Below are 22,728 nucleotides of genomic sequence, written 5' to 3'. Positions count from 1 at the left end.
CTTGCCCGCTTGGGTGGCCAATCACAGCGCAGGATTTGATCAGGGCAGAAAAAGGCCGCCCTACATACAAGCGCCCTAATTTGATTCATCTTGCCCGCTCACGGAGCTAGCCATATAATAAAGACCTATACTGAGAACTCCCGGGTTGAAATTGAACGATTTTAGATCGGCGTATAGGTATTCTACATTCTCCACGACTTGCTTATGACAATCTTTACCTATGGATGCTTTAGAAAAGAGTTTTTTTTTTTTATAAGGATTTCTACAGCTGGGCATGGGGAACAGAAAAATCCATTGAACTGGCGGGTCTTGCTCATTCTGATTCAGTTGTAGCTTGGACACTTTCCGCTTCAAGAAATTTAAATTTTTCATGATTCGCGTATTTGCGCGAGCGGTTTGCACGACTCGGGGACGTGAAACACACTAAATCGTTACTTTTTGAAATCTCTGTTTCACAACAAAGCGCGTGACAGTAGTAAACTGCTACGTGTAACTATTGGGAGTCAGCATTGTGGCCCCTGTTGGACTAAATTTCAGAGGAAGAATTAAGGCAGGTACTCTTTTTATTCTTTTGCTTTTATAATGAATTTTGCAGGTTAAATGTCTATTTTTAACACCGTGAAAAAAAACATTTGAGAGAGCCAAGTAACACTTTTTCTAGTCGCTTCCGCTTGCACTGAACTAGAGCTAATAGCCAAGATACTCCCTAACCAGACTTTGCTTAAAATGAAACATTAGTTTTTAATCTCATTTAATAATATACAAGGCCAATCCCATTTTTAGCTTTTTCTACCTTGGATCGTTAATTTAAATTAGACTTTGCCCTCTCGCGCGCAAAACGTGCTTGGTACCCAGGTTTCTCGCTTCTCTTCGTGACGTTTTCAAACTGAGACGACACGATCAGTTACCATGCGCGTAGCCATAACAACCGATCAGAATGGAAACATTTCCGATTTCGTGTTGAGCGCTTGTTGTAGCACAGTGGAAACATGGGTACTTCGTGGTTATCAAGTACTTCAAGTGGAGTTTTTAACTTCTTACACAAACATATTACAGGTGAAGATGACAGTGTAAGGCCATCCAGCTCTCTGGATGTGCTTTCTAAAGCCAACGTGTGGATTACAGACCTTCCCACAAACAACTACGAACCTCTTGAGGCTTCACATGGGGAGCGGCGGCCGGCCAAAAAGGTGGGCGTTTCCTTTTTCTAGACTTCAATTATCCTTTTGAATTTCTCAGATTATGCGTCCTTCTGCGAAGAGAAATATTCTTTTTTGCCGAGAATCTCGATGTTATCTCGCAAAATGCTAGATATCTAAAAAAATAACTAAATTTGTCGCGCTGTTGGAGTTTTGTCTCCCGTTTTGCTCTCCTGCTCTCCTTTCTCTTTTCAACTCATTCAATTGACTGAGAGTTGACTAATGTATAGGGCATGTTCTCAAATAACAGTATCCACCGTATAAATCGTCGTCTCTTGTTCATGTGCGCAATTTTCTTGTACGGAAGTATGTTTTTAATCGTCTGGAAAGGAAAGGTAAAGCGCGCGCAAGCGCTTCTCAATTATGACGTTAAAATTGTATTCGTTTTGACAAAAGAGATTGAAGTCTTCGCATTAAAGTTTTAATTTTGCGCCAAACACACTTATAGAAAGAGGTCTTTCTCTTTCATTTATTTACTGTTCTATACTTTGCTCCAAAATTTTTTTGACATGTTTTCATCATTATGTATTAAAGCTCGATAAATTTAGACTAGTTTTACTTTCTAGGGTAAGCGAGAACGAGAACTGGAAGAGAAGATTACCGTGCTCAAAGAGCACTGTGATGGTATGATCTTTGCATTTTTTGGAGAATCAAACAATTGAATTTACAATATTTAGAGAGGAAGCCACATCTGCCTTCGCTGGTCATGCAGGTCTTCTGATGCTGATTGGAATTTGGAGATGTTGGTTTTTGTGGAGGGAGGAAAACCGGAGAACCCGGAGAAAAACCCTCGGAGCAAGACAAGAACCAACAACAAACTCAACCCACATATGGCACCGGGCCGGAATCAAACCAGGGCCACATTGGTGGGAGGCGTGCTCTCTCGCCACTTGGCCATCCCTGCTCCCTGCCTCATCGCATCTCATCAAACAACCAGTTTCCATTATCCATAACGTAAATCTAATTCGTTCCTGGAAACTCAGGTGCTAGTCTTTATATTCATGTTATTCAATACCCCCCTGGTAATTTTCGTTTGTACTTCATCCCCACCCAGCGAAAAACCAAGAAATTGCATGCCTTGAAGAAAAAGTGTCGCAGTTGCGAGAAGGTGAACACAAAAAGGAGAGTGATTTCGCACAGAAAATGCAAGAGAAAGAGCAAGAGATAAAGAATGCAAAGAAGGATATTTTGGCGACCAAAAGAAACTGTCTCGACAAGGAATCAGAAATAAAAGAACTTGGCAAGGAGCTTAACTCAATGAAAGGTAAGCTGTGTGTCGGATCACCCGGCTTCAAATATGATATGAGATACACGTTTTCTCGCTATAAACGTAAACGTAAACGGTCTTCTTGGAAACGACTGCGGTATATCCCCACAAAATTCCGGGACATATTTACATTAATCACTGACTGATTGACTTACTTAATCACTGGACGTATTGCATTCTTTGAATTTTATATTTGTTTCCAGATAAATTTGCAAAATGTCGCAAACCAGACGAATCCCTTTGCAGTCAAGTTTCGGAACTAAAGAAGATTTTGGTGAGAAGAGAAGAAATAAACATGAAACAAAAACAGCTTTTCAGAATGTTAGCTGCCGATGTTCAGAAGAAACTGGACAAAGCTTCTGTAGATACGAGAAACCTCTCTGAAGAGCTAAAGAACCTCAAAGGTAATATTAGCAATCAACAAAACACTTCCAAATCTGATTCAGAGTATCACGGAAACATCGAGTTTCCAATTAAAAGTGAGTACGTACGATCGGGACTTACATTTTTAAGTGCTTTTCTAATTTCTTTTCTTAATTTTATTTTCTGTAGCAGAGAATACTGACCTGATAATGCTAATCAGCTCGCTTCAAAGTCGGGAGAAAGAGTTGCAGTGGCAACTGAATGAAAGCAACGAGAAAAAACAACAACAACTTGTTTACATCACTGAGTTGGAAACAACCCTGGTGGATACTGACAGAATATTAAAGAAACTGTCAGACGACATCCTGAAGAAGGAACAAGAGTTTAAAACTTGTAAAGGTAGGCAGCTCGCATTGACAATTTTTCTTTGAGGCTAAAACTCAGAATTGGACCATATAATTTCATTTGGTAAGGTATGTCAGGACCTACAGCAGCGTCGGAACACTGTATGTTGTGAAGTTTTGCTTTTTAGTGGTCTGTCAAAAATATCTGCGAATGTAATTTTACGTTGAATGCGCTGTTGGATATGCATATTAAGTTATGTTCAGGAAAAGCTGATTTCATTTCACTGACCCAGTTTTAAGCTAAAAGACAAAGAAGGCCACTTACCGCAATCTTTACCCGGAGAAGGAAATTCACAGTGCGTAAGAGAAAGTTGTTTGAACAGGATAGATAAGAAGGAAAATGTATATAGCGGCTTAAAATATTTTCCTTCTTAAAATTGTGTGGATGAAACATCGGCGATGTTTCATCCGGCGATGTTTCATCCGGCGATGTTTCATCCACGCAATTCTTGGATTCATTTTAGAACGTGAAATCAGCTTGGAAGTGACGAACGCCACGCTAAAGCAGCAACATAAAGAGCTACAGGAGAAGCTGGAAAACATGGCCAACACACGAACAGTGGAGTTAGCGAAGATTGAGAAGGTGCTTGGGGAAAAATTACAGCAAATTGTTGAATTGACTGCCAGGAATACGGAGTTGGAGAAGGAAGTCAAAAAGAAAGAGGAGAAAAGTACAGGGCGTGAGAACTGTGAAGGTGCATAACGTTTTTGATCATGCAGTTTTGTAAATTTGCAGGTATAAAACAAATTGCAAATAGGCTTTCCAAAAAACTCACTGTCGACAGTACGAAACGGCAGAAAAGTTGTGTAGATTTTAACCTACAATATTGTGAAAAATTATGGAAAACGGAACGCTAATGGACAATCTTTTTACACTAAACTTATAGCTCATGTGACCATTTCAGAGCGAAAGAAAGAATTCGACAAGATAAACTCCTTGAAAGATCAATTGAAAGAACTACAAGAGAAGCTGGACGATACAGCCAACACTCAAACAGCGGAGAGGGCAGCCATCGACAAGCTGCTTACCACTGAAAAATCACAGCAAATTGTTGAACTGAGTTGCCATCTTAATGCCAGGAATGTTGAGTTGGAGAGGGAAGTCAAAGAGAAAGAGAGTTTAACCACAGCGCTTGATACCACTAAGGGTAAGATTTCTTCTGAGGAAATTTGGACCTCTTGATCGCAAAGAAAAGGCCATGTAATTGTAACTGGTGTTTTTAAATGGCAATCGCATGTTCAAAAGTAACACGAACCTTTTATCTGACGCTTAAAACAAAATAAAACAGGCAAATCATAATTCACATTACGAAACAACACGAAATTTGTTTAGACTATAATAACTGCAGAATCGAAAATCGAAAAATTGACAACGAGAAAAGACAACCCAGTTTTGTCATTGAACTTATAATAAGCTCTTGTGGAAATATTTCAGAACAAAAGAAAAACCTGGTAAGGATCACTGACTCCTCACTGAAACATCAACTTGAAGAATTTCAAGAGAGGCTGGACGATACAACCAAAATCTACCCGCAGAAAAGAGGGCGGGTCGCTCTGGAGGAGGCAAACATATCTCAGCAGATTGTTGATTTGCAAGACCAAATGAGTTACAGTAATGCTACGTTGCAGAACGTGGACGCTGAAGAAAAGAAAAAGGAGGCGCTTCTGGAGAATTCTAAAGGTATAGATTATGTTCAATGTCAGTTAAAGGCATTGTAATAATACTATCTTGTTATAGTGTCCTAAATTTCTTGGTAAGTAAGTTGGTGAACTTACCATCATCTTTATTTGTTTATTGACAGAGGAAAAAGAGAAGCTCGAACATGCATGCAGCTCTTTGAACAAGACAACAAGTGTGGAAACTGCAGATGTTTCAGAACTTCCCACAGATGTCGTGAAAACGTTTAACGGTATGAGTGATTTATAAGTGTAATTCATACATGCATAGCCGGTCTATGATTCGTTAATGACATGCACGCATCTTCTCTCGGCGTGCACGACAAATTGTTTCGCTTATTACTCGCCGAAAAATGCGCACCCGGATGTGGAAAAGTTCTGCTCACGGCGGTCTCTGATTGGAGGAGAAGCTTGGAAAACCAACAAAAGGATACACGTGCAGTTTTTGTTGTTTTGGTCACGGCTAAAAATTTTAAGGGTTTAGAAAACCAACAAAAGGATGTCAGGCATTGTGAAAAAGTGGCTCTGCTCTACTGTGCAGTGTGTTCTTGTGGAAGACTTCCGAAGTCTGATTCTCGTCCTTTCTGTTTCTTAATTAGCTGATGATTACTTTGAAGCAACGTCGTCTCCATTCGACCACTTCTCGGTAAAGAACGAAGTTGGAGAAAAATCTGATGGCCTGGGAAACGAGTTCGACGACAACAAAGGTATGATACGTTACTGCCAAGGGAACATGACTGATCCAACAGACGAGTGTGCGTTTGTTCTTCTGTAAAAAACGTATAGCAGGTTAATATTTTTCCTATTGTGCTGGAAGAACCCTCCAATGTTTACCCGCGCGCTAACATTGAAATCTGTTTTGACGGTATTTTCAGGCGGTGGTTATTTAAATAACCAGCTGCCACCGTGCGTCGCTGCCGTGACCAAAGAATCTTATGCTGAGCAGGACATTCCAGTCCCGAGAGAAACTGTGGACGAAACTAAGAAACTGAAAGCTGGTGGATTCTCCTTTAAGTCAGTCAAACCGTTCTCCACAGCTGCTCTGAGAGGTATGGATATAGTAAAACAATGTACTGGTGAACTTTGCGCTAAGAAATTGTCCCATAAAATAAGGGGCGTAGCTATCCAAAAGAACTACAAACCCGATGTTAAAGATGCTCACATATTTTGATGGTTGTTTGACGACGCCCCTATCAGCTCAGTCATCTGTCTGTTATAGCGATATGACTGTTAGGCGAAAGCCCATTATACTGTGACAACTGTAGTTTTTGTAATTTGGTTTTTAGGCCAGGGTAGCCCAAAGCCGTTCGTCTCTGTGACCAACGTTGCTGCAGCGCAAGTCGCGCATGGCCTTCCCGTTCTGAGAAAACGACATGAAACTGACAGAGCTGAAGGATTTAGTAGCATTGGCATAACAGTTAATCCGTTCTCTATGTCTGCTAGAGGTAAGTGTAGTGAAACATGTCTTTACCCAAATGCATGTTCTTACACGGAAGTACGTGCTGAAAAACAACTCCTGAAAGATATCTTCTCTGGAAGATTATCTATGAAATGTCTCTTGCTTTTATGGCGCCTGCTAATGTGGATTGAAAGTAAATTTAGATTGAGATGTATTCTTTTACGCAGTCCCCGTAGCATCCAACCTTTTAAAATAACCTAACCTTTGCTGATCTTTGCTCATCACCGTAATAAACGAGTTACAATAACCAAGTCTGTTTTTCTTTTGTGTTGTTTAGACGGTAGTACCCCGTTCCAGCCTTGTCCATCACCGTTATCTCCAACTGTGGCACAGATAGCTCAAACTAAGAAAGATGACGATTGGTTGCCTCAGAACCGAGCCAAAGGCAACCTCGTCTTTGAAGTTGGTATGTTAGCGATAATCTACACGTGACCAAACAAGAAAATCAGTGCCGCAGTTTTATGTGGCGTAAATTGAATAGTTCTATGTGCAAATGCTGATTCGTCCTCCATTTTCAAGAAAGCTAGTCAGTTTAGAGTTTAGTTATGTTTCCCAAACTTGGATAACCACGGTAAAACGATCTCGCGAGTTTTGCGCTGTTCTTGTTTCGCGTGGCACACGCGCGGAGTGTGTGCGACGACGTGCGCGTTAGTCAAATCACTTCCAAGTGTCATTTTGGAGTTTGTTGATTAACAGTGTTACTGCTCCTCAAATTTCCGTACTATACACCTCGAATGTTTCACGTTTTGTTATTTTTTACAGAAGAGCGAGGATTCTTGAGCAGAACATTTGGAAAATGGTTTGGGTTCTAGTAAGTAGTTTGCTTTTTTGTATATCCATGAAATAATAATCGACAGCTTTCACATTTTACATTCAATTCACACTTCAACAAATAAACAGGTAACAACTTGACACTTTTGTGGCACATTTGAACTTCTACCAACAACCGCAACCCTGCAACTTTTAAGATGTTTCACTGGTTTTCCTTATTTCTCAGCCAGTCAAGAAGTGGAGAATTATTTTCGTGTCTTTCTTTGTCCAGAGTTTTTCCGTTTTTTTTTTTTTGTATTCGTTTCTTGTTTTGTCGACATCATTTTGCTCAGCTTCTTTAGAGTTTCTGTATTGTAAAGAGATTCATATCCATTTACTTTACCCTTTTCAGGTTTTTCTGTTCAAGTAAGATGCTTACAAGTTCCACAACGTTGTAAATATTTGTACAAATTCTGTAACTGCGTTGTACATATCTTGTAAATATTTTAGAAGCCTTCATTCCATTTACAAAATGATTGTAAATATGTATCTTAAGCATATTGCTTAGTAAAATATGTTGAATGCTTTTTTTTGTTTGAAACAGCACAAAGTTATATAATACAGAAAAAAGTTATGACAAAATGTTACATGTTGCACAAAGTGACAATGTAAAGAAAGAAGTAATAAATGGAAAACACGAGTTTTCATGTTTAGTAGAAGCAAATGGATGCTTTATTATTGATTGATCCTACAGAGCTACTGCACTTGCAGGTTGGAGGGAGGGGAGAGGGGAATGGTTGTGTGGACATGGCCTGCAAACCTGACAAGGCCTATATTGGACCAAACACAGCAACTCCACAACCAACTCAATTACCTCAACTTCATCTGTTTTATTACCAAATACTTTCTCATTTGTACATGTAGGAGTAAAATAACGAAGTTAATTCAGTCCCCTAAGTAATCTCTAAATCTAGTCTGCACAAAACATTGCCAGCACCAATATTCTCCCTACTCTTTTCATACATTTTCTATAATCCTGCTTTGGAGGATTTGGTGTTTGGTCAAGATGTATGCCTGAGATGATCAGGTACTCAATCCTTATTACCTGACTAATCACGTGATACACTGAGGTAAGGAGATCTACATTGGTTAGAACCAGGAATCGAAAGGTCAGTTAAGTAGCAATTCCAGGTCAGATAGCAAGCGTCAACTGTCTGGATATCAGCTGCCTTTTTTTGTCTTTACTGTGGGATGGAATATTTCTTTTTGCCATTCTCATTGATGACGCATATATGCTATTGACAAGAACAAAGATACATGTTACCATCACTGACTGTATAAGTTAACTATAAAATTTAAAAATAAAATTATGGAAAGACACATACATTTATGGAGTGTATCATCTTCAGGTTCATTTCATTTGCCCCTCAAAAATTCCCAACCCAAATTATCCAAGAACAAAAGTTGAACACTTACATTCAGATCCCTGAAATATTCATTATAATCCTGGAGAAAAGACAAATTATCCATTCATGAGAAATAGGTATTACAATGCAAGTACAAAATACTCATGCAAAAAAGTAGGTAACTTGCCCTCACAGTGGGCATCTCCCTAAGACAGACACCTCATTAAGATGGACACCCCTCTAAGACAGACACCTCCGTAAGATGGACACTTCTATAAGGCAGACACCTTCCTAAGATGGACACCTCTCTAAGGCAGACACCTCCCTAAGGTGGACACCTCTCTAGGGCAGACATCTTCCTAAGATGGACATCTCTCTAAGGCAGATGCCTCCCTATGATGGACACCTCTCTATAAAGGCAGACAACTTCCTAAGATGGACATCTCTCTAAGACAGATAACCCTTTAAATTTGACACCTTCCTAAACCAGACACCTCACTAAGGTGGACACCTTCCTAAGACAGACACCTACCTAAGTGGACACTGTCTTAAGACAGACAACTCTAAGGTGAACACCAAGACAGATGCCTTCATAGTTCTGAGCCTGTCTGACTTAGAAGCCATTGATTGCTTTGCATTTTGCTCTATTTTTTGGACATTCTCACTATCATAATTTGGTATAGCCCTTTTGATTGATAATACCATGTGTTACACTCACCAGTGCATAGCCTACAACAAACTTATCAGGAATCTCAAAACCAATATCTGAAATGAATAAAAACACGTCTTAGTGAAGTGAATACTTTCTGACATATTTTCAGTAAGCAATTCACAGTGATCAAACACATGACTGGGTGCCACTGACTGCCAGTATACATTAACATCTGTTTTAACTATTAAAACAGGTCACGCTTGCAATATTACGTGGTCTGAACTGAGGGTTTTATAAATACAGACTTACAATCTGGGCGGTATCCATTACTCTTCGGTGTTCTCTTCACCAACAAACTAATAATAATGGAAACAACCAGAATCAGTATCCAAGATCCAAGGAAAGCACAATGTGCAGCACAATGTGCAGGACACTGGTTTTGAGCTTCTAAGTCACAAAGTGTGTATCCAAGTATAATCATTGAAAATCACTTTCAGGTCAAGATCCTTTAGAGTTCCAACTCAGCTTAACAAAATACCATTTGTTTCTACTTCACTTGTCCCCCTCCTTCATCTCAGGCAAAAAAAATATAATAGCAGTATAAGAGTCGGTATAATATTATTGTATAATTGCATTGTGTACACCTTCCCACTTCGTTATCCATGGAAAACCCGCTTTAAGCATTGACACCATCACAATAATTTTGGAAATTTCTGTACCTTGCTACTTTAATCGATGCTGGTTTGAACTTGTTAAGGGTGTTTAATAATTTCTGCATAGTTGCTCCCGTGTCTATGATGTCCTGATAAAAGCAAGGATAACAACATTGATTAAGGAACAAGATAACAAAGATAATAATAATAATAATAATCGATATTTAAACAGGGTGACCCCTTCAGTCACAGGACTGGTATCAACGGGGGCACCATAAGTGCTAATCGCTATTCTAGAGCAGACTTATGAAATGTTTAACATAGGCTGAATTGTACATAACAATCTACATCAACCCAGTTTGTGATTACTTACCTCCACAACTAAAACATGCTGCAAGGAAAAACAACAGTAATCAGCACCTGTTCTTAAAAAAAAGTAACACTCAACTAAACTTGCAGATTTCTTAGAACAAGCCCCATAGCTACTAGCAATGAGTGGCTTGAGGAACAAGCTCCTGTTACCTACCTTTCCACTTAGTGAGGACAAGTCATCACTTCCTATCACCTTTACTTCACCAGATGAGTGGTCGTCCTGGCAAAGTCATGAACAATAGTACACTGTTCAGCAAAGTACACGATTATTTCAAAAGTAGCAATGTCACTTACAGCAGATTCCAATAAAATTAATTAAGAATTAAGGGACGAATCATTATTTTTTGATTGGGGGGAGGGTGTTAGGTAATTTTAAAAAAAATCCTGCACAGCATAAACTGCTGAGAAAAAGTCATGCAAGGGGAGCCATGAGGAAAAAAGTTGTTGACCAAGCACCGCATACTAACCAAGTATGACTACTGCCCACCAAAAAATCATGCACAACCTAAAGGTGAGGAAAAAATTCATGCCCCAGAAAAATGCCCAACTTCCCAACCCCCCTCACCCCTGTCAAAAAAATAATGGTCCATCCCTAAATTTCCTATTTCTCACTTTACCTCATAACTCTTCAATCTAATAAAGTCAACTGACATCTGCATAGATTGTTCTGTTGATTCATGAAGAGAAACAGCATTTTTAGTATTTTTTTTTTTAATTATTAAGTAAAAACCCTTTGTTTCAAGGTTTCCCTCATTTTAAAAGAAACATGTTTGTACATGACAATGATCAGAATTTAAAAAATTTATTTAAAAAAACCGTTCATGCGAGAATTATGGCACACCGCTTCGATGAATCATGCAGATAACAATTCAAGGCTGCTGCCCAATCAATTCTCCATTCTTTTAAAAAAGAACAATTAAGTTTATTGATACTTAAATTTTTTCTATTTTAATATAATGTTTTTATAGTCCCACCTGTTTTTGCATATATTTTGTAGTTGCCATTTTTGCCACGTTTATTCATCAAAGCCTGTAGTCTGGGCAGCCGAAAGCTCAAACGTTTTAACTTTTCATGTATATAGCCATTGAACGCTTTTTATAAATTTTTAATATGTTTTGTCCTGGCTACAGTTCTTCTGATCAGGATTTTGTTCACTGACCTCCATTAGCATTGATTGTCCTTATATAATCCATAAGGTCGCCAAAAAATTGATAACCTCCTTTTAACACACACAATCCAATGAGTGGACCGCTACCAACATCACGGCAAATATTCCTAGCCAATCTTTCAGTTCTAAAACATTCAAAAGCAAGAACATAAGATCAAAAATTTGCCTTACAGCTATTACACAGTCAGTTCTTTTCTTAGAGGACTTTACAACAAAAAATGCTTTAGTTTCTGAAGCATCCCTCATTTCGAATTACCCGCACTTCCAGAAAATATCTATATTTCCTTCACAAAAGAGATTGGAATGTCCTGGGGGGGAGGTGTGGGGTGTGCTCTAAGACCAAATACTTTAAAGAAATGTATGAAACTTTATTGGAATTTTCAAAGGGGTGGGGGTCTTCCTTCTATGGGCGACGTATGGATATTTTCGGGAACCACACAATCACATTTTGAACACAATGCACAACAATAATACTGCCATGTTCAAACAGAGGGAAATCCATGACAACTCCGGTGTCTACCAGCATCATTGCATATGGTGGCAACATCTTACACACTTTCCCATTATGTTTCACTTTTATAATGTCTGCTTACCGATCATTTATAAGTCCCTTTGGTATCAAAATTGACTCAACATCACTCTCATAATGCCTTGGTAAGCAAAACATCTCCAAAGAATAACCTTTATAGTTATCAGGAATCTACAAACAAAAGTGAAACTCTTCAGGATTAAGTAAGATTCACAGCACAAGTCATTTGCCTTTACTAACAACCTGAAGTTCCAATCTTCTTCATTAGCTTACTCATGCATGTGTTTCTTTGATCCTTTACTTCTTCCTTCGTTTGTTTATTCATTTGTGTTTTCTTAGAGCTATTTATGCATCATGATCCACTCCGAAAAGTATAATTACTTCCCTGAGATTATCATCACTGATAAGTTATGTCTCAGGCAAGTCATCTCACCCCATCAATGTTTGCATTGAAGAGCTGATATTCTATGAATTACTTCAGTATATTCGTTTTACATGAAAAGAGTGAGCCAGACCATACTAGAAAGCATTTGAAGTTAACCTAAGTAAGTAAATTCCTTTTTTTGGAAAAATTAAAGTTAAATTAGGTTTTGAGCAGTTGAGGTAAACTTTTTGATTTTAAGAACTTTATGAAGTGTTTCTCCGGCGAAAATCAATCCTTTTACTTTCCATAAGTAATTAATTTGGTTATAACTGATAGTATAGCAAAGAAATTATCAAATCAAAGGCTTGATTGATCCAACAAGATAAAACAGTGTTATCTATATGTTAAAACAGCAACTTTGGCTTTACAAAAGGCTCATTGTTTTGATGCAAAACAAAGGACATTTTTCTTACGTGTTCCTCGCACAGTTGGTCACAGTTGCACTTCAGAATGTCAACAAGTTGTGATTTGCACGAACCACAAGACCTGTTGACCACTTGACACAAATCAGATCTCACAATAAGAAAATCAACTTTCTAAGCGAAATTAATAGTAACTTTATAAAACAAAAACCTCGGAATTTTTCATCCTTTAAAACTAGAAAGTAAGCTTACATGAGATAAGCTAATTTGCATATATTTATTGATCTTTTTATCGAGGCAGAAACTTAAACTTCCAGATGACACATCTGACCAGCGCTTCCATAATAGAACAAATTAAATCAGGCCTTTTCATTGTTATAATGACAATGTAAGCCGCAGTTGAGCTCTTTTCGACATTATTATTATTATTAATGTCATAGAAAATAAAAGTTCAAACCGCACGTTTTGTGCTGCCGGTAATATGTAAATCGTGCACGCAAAAGGGCTCAAACTTGTCAAGCAAGTTCAATATAATCTGTTCATTTGGTTCCTAATTACCCTCTCGACATTGCATAAGCCTATGGTACAAAAATAAACTAAAACTATCAAGTTATTTCGTAATCTTACCTTTATGCAATCTTCAGCGGCCATTCTTACATGCGCGGGAAACGTTGTGGCCTTGGTAACCACTCCTAAAAAAGGACATTCGAGATCGTCACGCAACGCGCGTCACTCGCTTTAGCCTTTTCCAGGCCAGGGGTTCAGTTAGTTGGGGCGCAGCGCGAAAAACGGCGCGCTTTTTTTTTTTTTTCGCGCGCTGTTTTTCGTGCTGCACCCCAACTAACTGAACGCCTGGAAGAGACTATACTCGCGCAGACGAGGTAGCTTTTTCGCGCAGTTCGTCGAGCGTGACGCGAAAGAAAACCGCGTTAAAAAAATGGCCGCGCCCCCGGAATTACTTCGAAGCTCGAGGTAAACAAACAAACGATGTAAAAGAGAAGAACATTTTTTCATTTTTCTTTCCTCTCGTGGCAAACAGCAAAAACTAGGGGGTGAGGGGTAGCCAAGGGTTTTATATAAGGGGAGACTCCCCGCCCGTCCAAACCCTCTCCCACTTATCTTATATATCATTTTTGAAGGAAAAGGAAATTCTTTTATCTATCTTTCATGCAAAATGATGCCCCATTCACATACCGACAATTGACAAAGGACGTAAAGCAGGCGTTCATCTGATCGAGTTATTTTGCATGATCTTTTGAATACCTAAATGGCAATTTTGTTACCCTCTGTTATACTTCAATCTTGAACTCCCTTCTCTTTTATATATGTCTAGCCTGAAAATCCTAATCTTTTCGGGCAGAGCCTTTCCGTGTCCGTATATACAAAACCAATAACAAGGTGAGTGACTCAGACATATTTATATTTTAACGCAAGCATGAGATCAGTAAGTTTTGTTTTAAAGGCCTGTCATATCAAAGCTATGGATAGTAAATTATTATATTAGAGGGAGCATTCCGGGAGCATTAGTACTAAGAAGGGGTTTACTAAATTTTTTGCTCCTGGAAAAAAAAATTACTGCGATACCCGTAGCCCTGTTACAGCAGTAGAATACTTTTTTTACTTTTTAGGCAAGTAAACAACAACATTTCTGCTAAAAGCTTTCTCTCGAAGGGCAGCTCTTCCTTCTCTGAATTGCGTCCCAAAACTATCTGTAATTAGCTAGAGATAACAGGCAAACAGCGGTGATTTGCTACGATGGGCAAAGAAAAAGAGTCTTCGTACTTAATTAACGTTTCCCCGCATGAGAAACAATATAACTTGAGTGTCGTTAATTAATAACTTCCCTCTTACCCCAGAAACAGGAAAGGGAAGGAAATTTGTCTTAACGCAGACTTGTCAGTTAATATCTTTTCGTGTCGCAAATAAGATAAACGGTTGCTGACCAAAACCGAATCAAAAGAAATTGACAGGAATAAGAGAGGGTGGGTTAAAAATCAAAATACTAATATACCCGGAAAAACAAAGGAATGAAGAGTTCTTGAAAATCAACGTGGAACACTTGTAATTCTGATATTTTACCAGCCATGATTTTTAGGTATCATGACGTTGAAAAGAGAAACCACACTCGTGACGGGCAAAATCGTACGGCTGAGAAAACCTTTTCGCGGGTAAACTGAATTGTCCCGGGAAGACGCGTAGCGCGATTTGATTGGTTACTGGCCTTCCAACCTGTCGTGCTCTGATTGGCTAGTTGTAGTCTTTGAAAAAACTGGGAATCTCCACAACACTGCATACTTCAAAACTGGGCCAAAGAGATCATGGAATTGAAGAAATTCTCTCTCCTTTTAGTCCTTTTAATTGCACTGTCTGCAACCTTAACGCTTTCAGAAGAGAGTGTAGAAGATGATGCAGCGACAGAAGCGGCCGCAGAAGGAACGGAGGAAGCAGACGAAGCTGAAAAAGACGAAGCTGAGAACGACGAAGCCAGTGACGACGAAGTGAAAGAGGAAGACGATGTTTTGGTTCTAACAACCAAAACATTCGACTCTGTGGTGAACGATAAAGATATCATACTAGTCGAGTTCTACGCACCATGGTTTGTAGATATTTATGTTTCGGACACAAATTCTCTCCTCTGAGTTTCTTGATCACTTGACAAAACTTCTGATTCTTGAATCTTTGGATGCAATGCAACATGCTTCGAAGCGATTAAATTTGTCTCTATTTTCATTGAATTTGCTTAGAAATATAAGTTAACTCTTGATTGCATTTAGCACTGAAATTTAAACCTGTATAACGCGCGTTGATCCGCTGGAAAAAATATATTTGTTGATCCTCTTGGTTGGCTTTTAATGCGGGCAATGAATTCAATAGTACTTGCAGGGAAAAAGCCAGACAAATAATATTTCGCACGTGTAGTTTCTTAATGGTTAAATGAATGGAGTATTGAAGTTTCATTATAACTGAAAATCAATTAATTTGTTCTGTCTTGGGCAAGCTATTATTAGCGATATTCCGCATATTTTAATGACAATACAATGCATTTATGAAGCTTAATTTAGTGCTTTGTTTAAAACTGGGATTGTTAATCAAGACTGTCGTGAGCCTACTTTTATTATTCATAAAAACACGCATAGATAAAAGAGATCTATCCTTTTTCAGTCCAAAAACGCATTTATTTACATTTTGAGCCCAGAAAAGACTTACTAGGTTGAATTTTAAGTTTTGAAGCCAGTTCAGTCTGACTGCATGACAATGTTTTTCAAGAACCTATCACATCACGCTCCCCTCTCCTCTTGTCACGTACATGTATACTTCACCATTTCAAATGGCCTTAAGTTTTGAGCCTCGTCTTAAGAGATCGGCATAAATGTTTGATGCATTCATGGTCAGGGACTCCTATTACTTGGATGCTCAGCATTCCTAATGGTTTGAATTCTATATTCCATCTGTTTTTAGGTGTGGCCACTGCAAACAGCTAGCCCCGCAATATGCCAAAGCTGCCAAAAGAATGAAAGGGAATGATCCTCCTGTACCATTTGCTAAAGTTGATGCCACCGAAGAAAAAGATCTTGGGTCACGGTATGAAGTCAGCGGCTACCCTACTCTGAAGGTCTTTCGCAAGGGAGAAGCACATGATTATGATGGGCCCCGGGATGAAGAAGGTACAGAAGACAAGCATAATGAAAAAATATGTTTGAACCCTTTAACTCCTATGGCGAATGGCAGTTTTTCCCAAATCAGTATTAAAAAAATGATAAATAAATAAATAAATAAATAAAGACTCTCTACCTGTGTACAATATTATATGCCATTCAAAAGCCACTGATCAGGTTATTTAAGAATTGACATTTATTCAGCAGCTATGAAGGAGGTAGTCATTTTGAAACTGAAAAAATCCTAACACATATCAACTCTCACATATCATAGGTATACCCCTAAATTATAGTCCATTTAGTCTTTGCATTCCATTTGTATCTCAAAAGAAAAATTATTGGAAAATTGTTTGGGTGGTCAACTATGGCTTAGATAGGAGGGGGTCACAAATTTTTACTTCAATGAGCAGATCTTTACAAGTCATTTTTGTGGCAAAAGTTCATAGAAATCTCTCCTAGATATCCACCAAGTTATGATGTTAGGTGCCAACTGTACTGTTAGGGAGTAAAAAAAAATTTTGTCATCTGTCATGTTCTGACAAGAAGTTTTACGCTTGTTTGATTTTTAAAGTAGTGCTATTCAAAAGTTTAATCTCATTTGATTGACAGAGAGAGACTTAAGCTTTAAAAACTGTTGTTTTCATACTTTCAATACAATGTTTTTAATTGTGTTAGTTTGTTCACCTTGCAAGGTGTTCTAACACTTTCATATTGTTCTTAAAAGGGGCAAACATCAAGTAAAACAAAGTTATAATTTTGATGTAGGAATCCAATTTGACACAAAATTAATTTGGTTTCCAAACTATAATTTACCTTCGGTAACAGTTCTCTTGTTTCATAAATGTATCCCATGAAATATTTTTTGAACACTTTTGAAGTCAAATGCATTTAGCTCTTGATATTTCAATATGGTGAGATTTCTTACAGACTTCAGACAGTTCCTAGTACAGTTAAAAACTCTTCAATTAAACTCAATCTTCAATTTTTTAAAAGACATCTTTACAACAACATTTACTTGTACCGAAAAAGAAGTGGGAAAAGACAAAAGGAAATGTTTTTATATTTGTAATGTATCTGTTCATTAAATAATAGAAGGATATTATTTTATTATCCATTCATCATTTTGCAACAAGAAGGTCTATTTATTCCTTACATATCAGTAGTGCCTTTTTTGAACTCTTGTGTGTTGTTCATTGATATCACAGACAGTGGTTCTGATCTCAAGCTCATTCATTTTCATTTCTCTTAAATTTAGATGCATGATATGGACACCTCATTAATTAATACCGACTTGCTTCTGTGGTCACTGTGATGTCTGTAACTAACAGAGTTTGATTGTACTATTGTTGTTTGTTATCTTGGTAGGTATTGTCAATTACATGAAACAACAAGCAGACCCCAACTGGAAGCCACCTCCAGAAGCTGTTGTTACACTCACTAAGGACAACTTCACTGACACCATCAACAGCGAATCTCTTATGCTGGTTGAGTTTTATGCTCCTTGGTATGAAAATCAAAACTTCAACCTCTTTTTGACACAATGGAAAACCACTTGAGCTGACCATACTACTACTTCCAACAAACACATCATCTTAATGCATTCCAGAGCGAAACCCCCCACTTCAAGTTCTTCTTTTGCACTGCCTGATTATTATGTTCTTCATGGCAAGACACTGTGCTCATACAGGACCTTTGTCCACCCAGATATATTTAATAGTTATTGGATTATTGAGGTAGCTAGCCAGCCTGACGTTAATGGCTGGGGGATAACCTCTGCTGCCATAGAATCTGAGCAAAAAGGTGTCAAAGCAAAACTCCTGGTTATTTAATATGCAAAAGATCGAATCAGGAGTTAGGTGCCAACCAGACATCAGGTTTGGTAACAGATTTCCAATGTATTTCCCAGGTTCAGTTTGGCTTTCCAAACACATCTTCATTTCTTAATTTTTTGCCTTTTAAAACAGGTGTGGCCACTGTAAAAGACTTGCCCCAGAATATGAGAAAGCAGCCAAAGAACTGAAGGAAAATGACCCACCCATCACTCTGGCTAAAGTTGATGCTACAGTTGACTCTGAACTGGCACAGAGATATGAAGTGACAGGATACCCCACTCTTAAAGTGTTCCGCAAGGGCAAGGCAACTGAGTACAAGGGTGAAAGAAACCAGTGGGGTAGGTTACAGATTCAGGATGTTTTTGCAGGCCTTCTGAGTGAAGTTAGCTACAATGCTCCTCAGAGTGACATCCCCAGTATTGAATGATTCCTATAAAATTGCCCTTTGCCCTTCTTTAAAAAAGTCATAAAAGGTAACATCAAGGCAAACATTCCGACCTAGATCAGGAAAATGTGACCTAAAATTTATATTCCATCAAGAGGATTACATTAAAACAACAACACTTAGTTAATTTTCCATTTTCCAGTAAAATGTTATTGTCATTTCTGTAACTAATAAACCATTACTGGTTTCTGTTATTTGTAAATGGGTTATGTACTCAAACTTCTGTTATTACATTGAAACATCACCCCTCTCCCATTTGAGCTTCTTAAAAACAAGTTGAAAGGAGAATGCAAGTATATGAGGTTATCTGTCCCTTTTAATCTCCAGGTATTACCAGCTACATGCGTGGTCAGATTGGCCCAAGCTCCAAGGAAATGTCTTCACTTAAAGCCATTACAGACTTCATGAAAGAAAGAGATGAATTAGTTGTTGTAGGGTTCTTTAAAGATGAAAACGACAAGCTGCTGGAAAAATACCTGGAAGCCAATGATGACATCAGAGACAATTATCCCTTTGCACACACCTTTGATGCTACAGCTAAGAAGCACTTTGGCATCACCAAGAGCTCTATTGTGTTGTTCCATCCTGAAAAGTTCAGGTCAAAGTTTGAAGATAAACAAATTGTGTTTAAGGTAAGGGAAATATAGGTGGCATAAGTGTGTGCACATTCATATCCAGAACTGAAATTAGCAAACTTTTGGGTAAAAACACCTGAGCTATGAAAGATTAATTTTGAACTAACTGGTCAACTCTTGTGACATTGTTTGGAACCTTCTGCAGGGCAAGGTTTTCTCCTTTACAAGTTTTCTATGAGTTCACGAATAGTCAATGAGGCATAGTCTAGTTGACTGTTGCTCATAGAAAACAAAGGTAAGTAGTCTTATCGTTCTGGTAGACACTAGAATTACAGCCCAAACCTACAACTTTGTGTATTTTTAAGGCTAAAATTAAGAACAACTTTAGTTCAAGAGCAGTGTGGGCACAATTGTTATTTATCAGCAAATATAAAACAAGAAAAGAACCAATCAAATTCGCAGATTTCCAGTAGAACACGGCTGAGTGGCTACTAATCAGTGTTAGTAGAATTCTTCTAGTGTACTAATGCAAATGCTGCAATCTGATTGGCTGAGCTACTTGTATATTATCAGTCATTAGGGTGCAGTGGCTGTCGGTAGTCTATGAAATACGATAGTTTTATCGCTTTTCTAAAGTTTTGGAAGAAAGTTGATATGTAAATGCATAATTAAATTTCTGCGAAGGCTAAAAGAAGAACATTAAATAATTGTTTCTTGACATTAAAAACTTGAAATTATTGAAAAAACAGGAGCGCGCGCGTAAACAGCTGCAAATTTTACCAAGGACAATTCAATACGTGCGATTTTGTTGAAGCGTAAAGTTCAATAATGCGTAGAAAAATAATTGGAAACCGTTATTTGCGTTGATTTCAGTTAGAATTCCACTTAAACTATTAGATTATTCGCTCTCAATTTTTATGAGGCGATAGTTGATTCGGCCTTTGGCCTCATCAACTATCACCTCGTAGAAATCTCGAGCTCATAATCTAATTGTTAATTATTGTATGTTAATTTTATTAACAGGGTGAAGATCCCAAACCCGAGGACATTCAGAAATTTTATGAGGACAACCGTATTCCGCTGGTTGGTGAAATGGACTCTCATGACCAACAAAAGAAGTACACCAAACGGCCTCTGTGCATTGTCTATTACGACGTGGATTTCGGTTTTGAAAACCGCGTAGGTTAGTTGTTTTTCCTTGGTACTTTCCTTAGTTTTTTGAACTTTTTTCCAGCCACTAGACTTATTGGTGAGATTTGTTGGTGACAAGGACGAAGTTCTAAACTTCCAGTAGTGTTAGATCCAGCAGTGATCTAATTCCACCTTACTACACCAACGCAGTGTCTGCAGACAGGTTGAGAGAATAAAGAATTTCGTCAGTTAGAGTATGCCCAGGGATGGGTGGACTCCCATATTAGCAGGACAGAGTTGCTCATCATACCTTTTAGGTTGGTACTTCTTAGGCTGTTTAGCCTCAAAAGGTCCCCAGCGGGAGCTTTTGCGCACCATTTAGGGTATTGACCCGAAAAAAAAAAATTACAGGAGATAATGTGGTGTTTTAGAATTGGTACTTCTTAGGGATGAAAAATCTCAAGCCACGCCCACAAAACAGGGTCTTGGCACCTCTTAGGGGTTCTTTTCAAAATTTCCGACGAGCAGCCCCGTCCTATTTATATGGGAGTTCCCCCGGGGGAGTATGTTTCCTTGATCACCACTAAACTCTTAGGACTAAAATTGACAGAATTCTATGGTAGGCAGTAAAAGATTTGCTCTGTCGATCAGAGTACAGCTAATGATATTGAATGCTTTCATTCTTAGCGACCCAGTTTTGGCGTCAAAAAGTGCTAGAGGTCGCCAATGACCACCGTGACATCACCTTTGCTATTGCAAACGAGGAGGACTTTCAAGATCAGCTCAAAGATTTTGGACTGGATGATTCTGGAGAGGAGATAAACGTTGGCTGCTTTGATGAGAAGAACAGAAAATACCCAATGGAGCCCGATGAAGAATTCAGCGAAGATAGTCTCCGTGAATTTGTAGAGAACTTCAAAGAGGGTGAGCTGTAATCATTTGAAATTTCTTCCCAGCTTCACCTCACAAGACGCAGTTTGGGTTCCTCGTAAGCCAGTAAATCGCGCGTTTTCATAAAGTTTCTCAAAGGTTGTCCAAATATCACAGTGTTACGAGTAGACTATATACGTTGTTAACAAGAAAATCGAGAAATCGTCAGGACTAATTCTGGTTATGTGCAACAAGCTCATATCCGTGTATTATTCGTCTTGGTTTATGAAGTTGACGAAGTACTGTTACGTATTTCAGAAATCGAATTTGACAGAATTTAAATTTACACAAAACATGACGGTTAGTTCGGGAGCAGCGCCTGATTGCAAACCCTTTGAAATGGCGGGAGGGAGGAGGGGGCGTGACTCTCGCATCTCTCACCGACGCATTTCCGTATGTGGTAATTTTCATTTGCGAGATCTTTGTAGGTTACTGATGGTTTCTTTAAATTTACTTCAAACACAGGTAACATCAAGGCACAAATAAAATCACAGCCGATACCAAAGAAAAACACTGGCCCAGTCACTGTAGTAGTTGGAAAAACATTCCACGATATCGTCATGGATCCTAAAAAAGATGTTCTTATCGAGCTGTACGCACCATGGTGTGGACATTGTAAGGCCCTGGAGCCCACTTACAAGAAACTTGGAAAGCATTTTAAAGACGAGCCTAACATAGTCATTGCTAAAATGGACGCTACAGCCAACGACGTACCCCCCGGGTTTTCCGCGGAAGGTTTTCCGACCATCTACTTTGCGCCGACGAACGACAAGAAAAATCCTTTCAAACATGACGGAGAGCGAGGATTTGACGACCTGGTGAAACTTGTGGAGGAGAAAGCGACGGTATCGCTTAAAAAAGCCGCTAAAGAAGAACTTTAAAATTCTAGGTAGAAAACATATTTCGACCGTTTGGAACATTTTGCATCGCTAAATTAAACAGACAAATTGTGGGCAAGAAATCCGTGCAACTGTATATTTTCCTGGACATGGAGAGAGAAAAGTCGTATTTTTTCATCAACAATGGATTCTTGCTAGTTCTGGACAGGACGTAAATCTACACTGTAGCTCCTCTTTTTTTTCGTTTGGGAAGATGAGTATATTCACAATGTAGTTGCCTAATAAAACCACCTCGTACCGTATCGTTCTTCTTTATTCAGATTCTATAACCTCAATTTTTCTCTTGATTTTAAACAGGACATTTTGCAGCAAACTCTATTTCTGGAATCACAAGATAACGTGCTGTGATTACGAAAGATAATGTTTTCAAGCGAGAAACAATACTCTTGGATGAGAGCTTAGGGGTCGGCTGAGGGCTGTTTTCACTAGCGCGAGAGCATAAGTATAAGCAGCAGACACAGTAATGCCCTGCTAAAGTAGCGCCTTTTGTTGGGAATTGTAAATTGTCAACGTCTTTACTGCGTGTGTCATGCTTATACGCTAGGCATGACGCGTGTTATTTGTGACAGGCGATT

The 22,728-nt window shown here is 38.6% G+C and overlaps 3 protein-coding genes across 4 annotated transcripts; 2 read left to right on the top strand and 1 right to left on the bottom strand.

The window, feature by feature from the left end:
• Positions 1-826: 826 nt before the first annotated feature.
• On the top strand, positions 827-6,917 carry LOC110049964 (uncharacterized). The gene is made up of 13 exons (XM_089285735.1): positions 827-1,190; positions 1,766-1,823; positions 2,254-2,463; positions 2,670-2,870; positions 3,019-3,228; positions 3,698-3,928; positions 4,139-4,381; positions 4,669-4,914; positions 5,036-5,143; positions 5,510-5,617; positions 5,786-5,959; positions 6,197-6,355; positions 6,647-6,917. The coding sequence occupies exons 1-13, from the start codon at positions 990-992 to the stop codon at positions 6,799-6,801; spliced, it is 2,304 nt and encodes a 767-aa protein (XP_089141861.1). The 5' UTR covers positions 827-989; the 3' UTR covers positions 6,802-6,917.
• A 1,072-nt stretch (positions 6,918-7,989) lies between these two features.
• Positions 7,990-13,367, bottom strand: LOC110050025 (hypoxanthine-guanine phosphoribosyltransferase-like). Of its 2 annotated transcripts, none has more exons than XM_020755890.2 (11): positions 13,313-13,367; positions 11,964-12,070; positions 11,362-11,495; positions 10,820-10,869; positions 10,357-10,422; positions 10,204-10,221; positions 9,897-9,979; positions 9,487-9,533; positions 9,244-9,290; positions 8,596-8,625; positions 7,990-8,414 (listed from the first exon to the last, which is right to left on the bottom strand). In XM_020755890.2, the coding sequence occupies exons 1-11, from the start codon at positions 13,334-13,336 to the stop codon at positions 8,361-8,363; spliced, it is 660 nt and encodes a 219-aa protein (XP_020611549.1). In that variant the 5' UTR covers positions 13,337-13,367; the 3' UTR covers positions 7,990-8,360. The 2 variants fall into 2 exon arrangements, with proteins under 2 accessions (XP_020611549.1, XP_089141612.1); XM_089285486.1 differs by lacking the exon at positions 13,313-13,367 and adding an exon at positions 12,737-13,280.
• A 1,576-nt stretch (positions 13,368-14,943) lies between these two features.
• On the top strand, positions 14,944-22,395 carry LOC110050054 (protein disulfide-isomerase A4-like). Its single transcript, XM_089285485.1, has 8 exons — positions 14,944-15,281; positions 16,145-16,350; positions 17,707-17,845; positions 18,306-18,511; positions 18,946-19,250; positions 20,217-20,376; positions 21,012-21,248; positions 21,720-22,395. Exons 1-8 carry the CDS (start codon positions 15,004-15,006, stop codon positions 22,133-22,135), a joined length of 1,947 nt encoding a protein of 648 aa, XP_089141611.1. The 5' UTR covers positions 14,944-15,003; the 3' UTR covers positions 22,136-22,395.
• The last annotated feature ends 333 nt before the right edge of the window (positions 22,396-22,728 follow it).

The sequence above is a fragment of the Orbicella faveolata genome, unplaced genomic scaffold, assembly GCF_042242905.1.
Source record: "Orbicella faveolata isolate gen_17 unplaced genomic scaffold, um_ofav_v1 contig_13, whole genome shotgun sequence".
Lineage (NCBI taxonomy): Eukaryota > Metazoa > Cnidaria > Anthozoa > Scleractinia > Merulinidae > Orbicella > Orbicella faveolata.
The sequence above is the reverse complement of the archived record's forward strand: the minus strand, read 5'-3'. Positions and strand labels throughout refer to the sequence as shown.

What these genes read in the sequence shown, in the direction of transcription:
- LOC110049964 (XM_089285735.1), top strand. Translation starts at nt 990, where the DNA reads ATGGGTACTTCGTGGTTATCAAGTACTTCAAGTGGAGTTTTTAACTTC. An exon ending in CTCCACAGCTGCTCTGAGAG is followed by an intron (nt 5,960 to 6,196) that starts GTATGGATATAG and finishes TTTGGTTTTTAG; the next exon opens with GCCAGGGTAGCCCAAAGCCG. An exon ending in GTTCTCTATGTCTGCTAGAG is followed by an intron (nt 6,356 to 6,646) that starts GTAAGTGTAGTG and finishes TGTGTTGTTTAG; the next exon opens with ACGGTAGTACCCCGTTCCAG.
- LOC110050025 (XM_020755890.2), bottom strand. Translation starts at nt 13,336, where the DNA reads ATGGCCGCTGAAGATTGCATAAAG. An exon ending in CCGCTGAAGATTGCATAAAG is followed by an intron (nt 12,071 to 13,312) that starts GTAAGATTACGA and finishes TTTTGTTTGTAG; the next exon opens with ATTCCTGATAACTATAAAGG. An exon ending in GACAATCAATGCTAATGGAG is followed by an intron (nt 10,870 to 11,361) that starts GTCAGTGAACAA and finishes ATGAATCAACAG; the next exon opens with AACAATCTATGCAGATGTCA.
- LOC110050054 (XM_089285485.1), top strand. Translation starts at nt 15,004, where the DNA reads ATGGAATTGAAGAAATTCTCTCTCCTTTTAGTCCTTTTAATTGCACTG. An exon ending in GTTGAGTTTTATGCTCCTTG is followed by an intron (nt 17,846 to 18,305) that starts GTATGAAAATCA and finishes CTTTTAAAACAG; the next exon opens with GTGTGGCCACTGTAAAAGAC. An exon ending in CGGTTTTGAAAACCGCGTAG is followed by an intron (nt 20,377 to 21,011) that starts GTTAGTTGTTTT and finishes TTTCATTCTTAG; the next exon opens with CGACCCAGTTTTGGCGTCAA.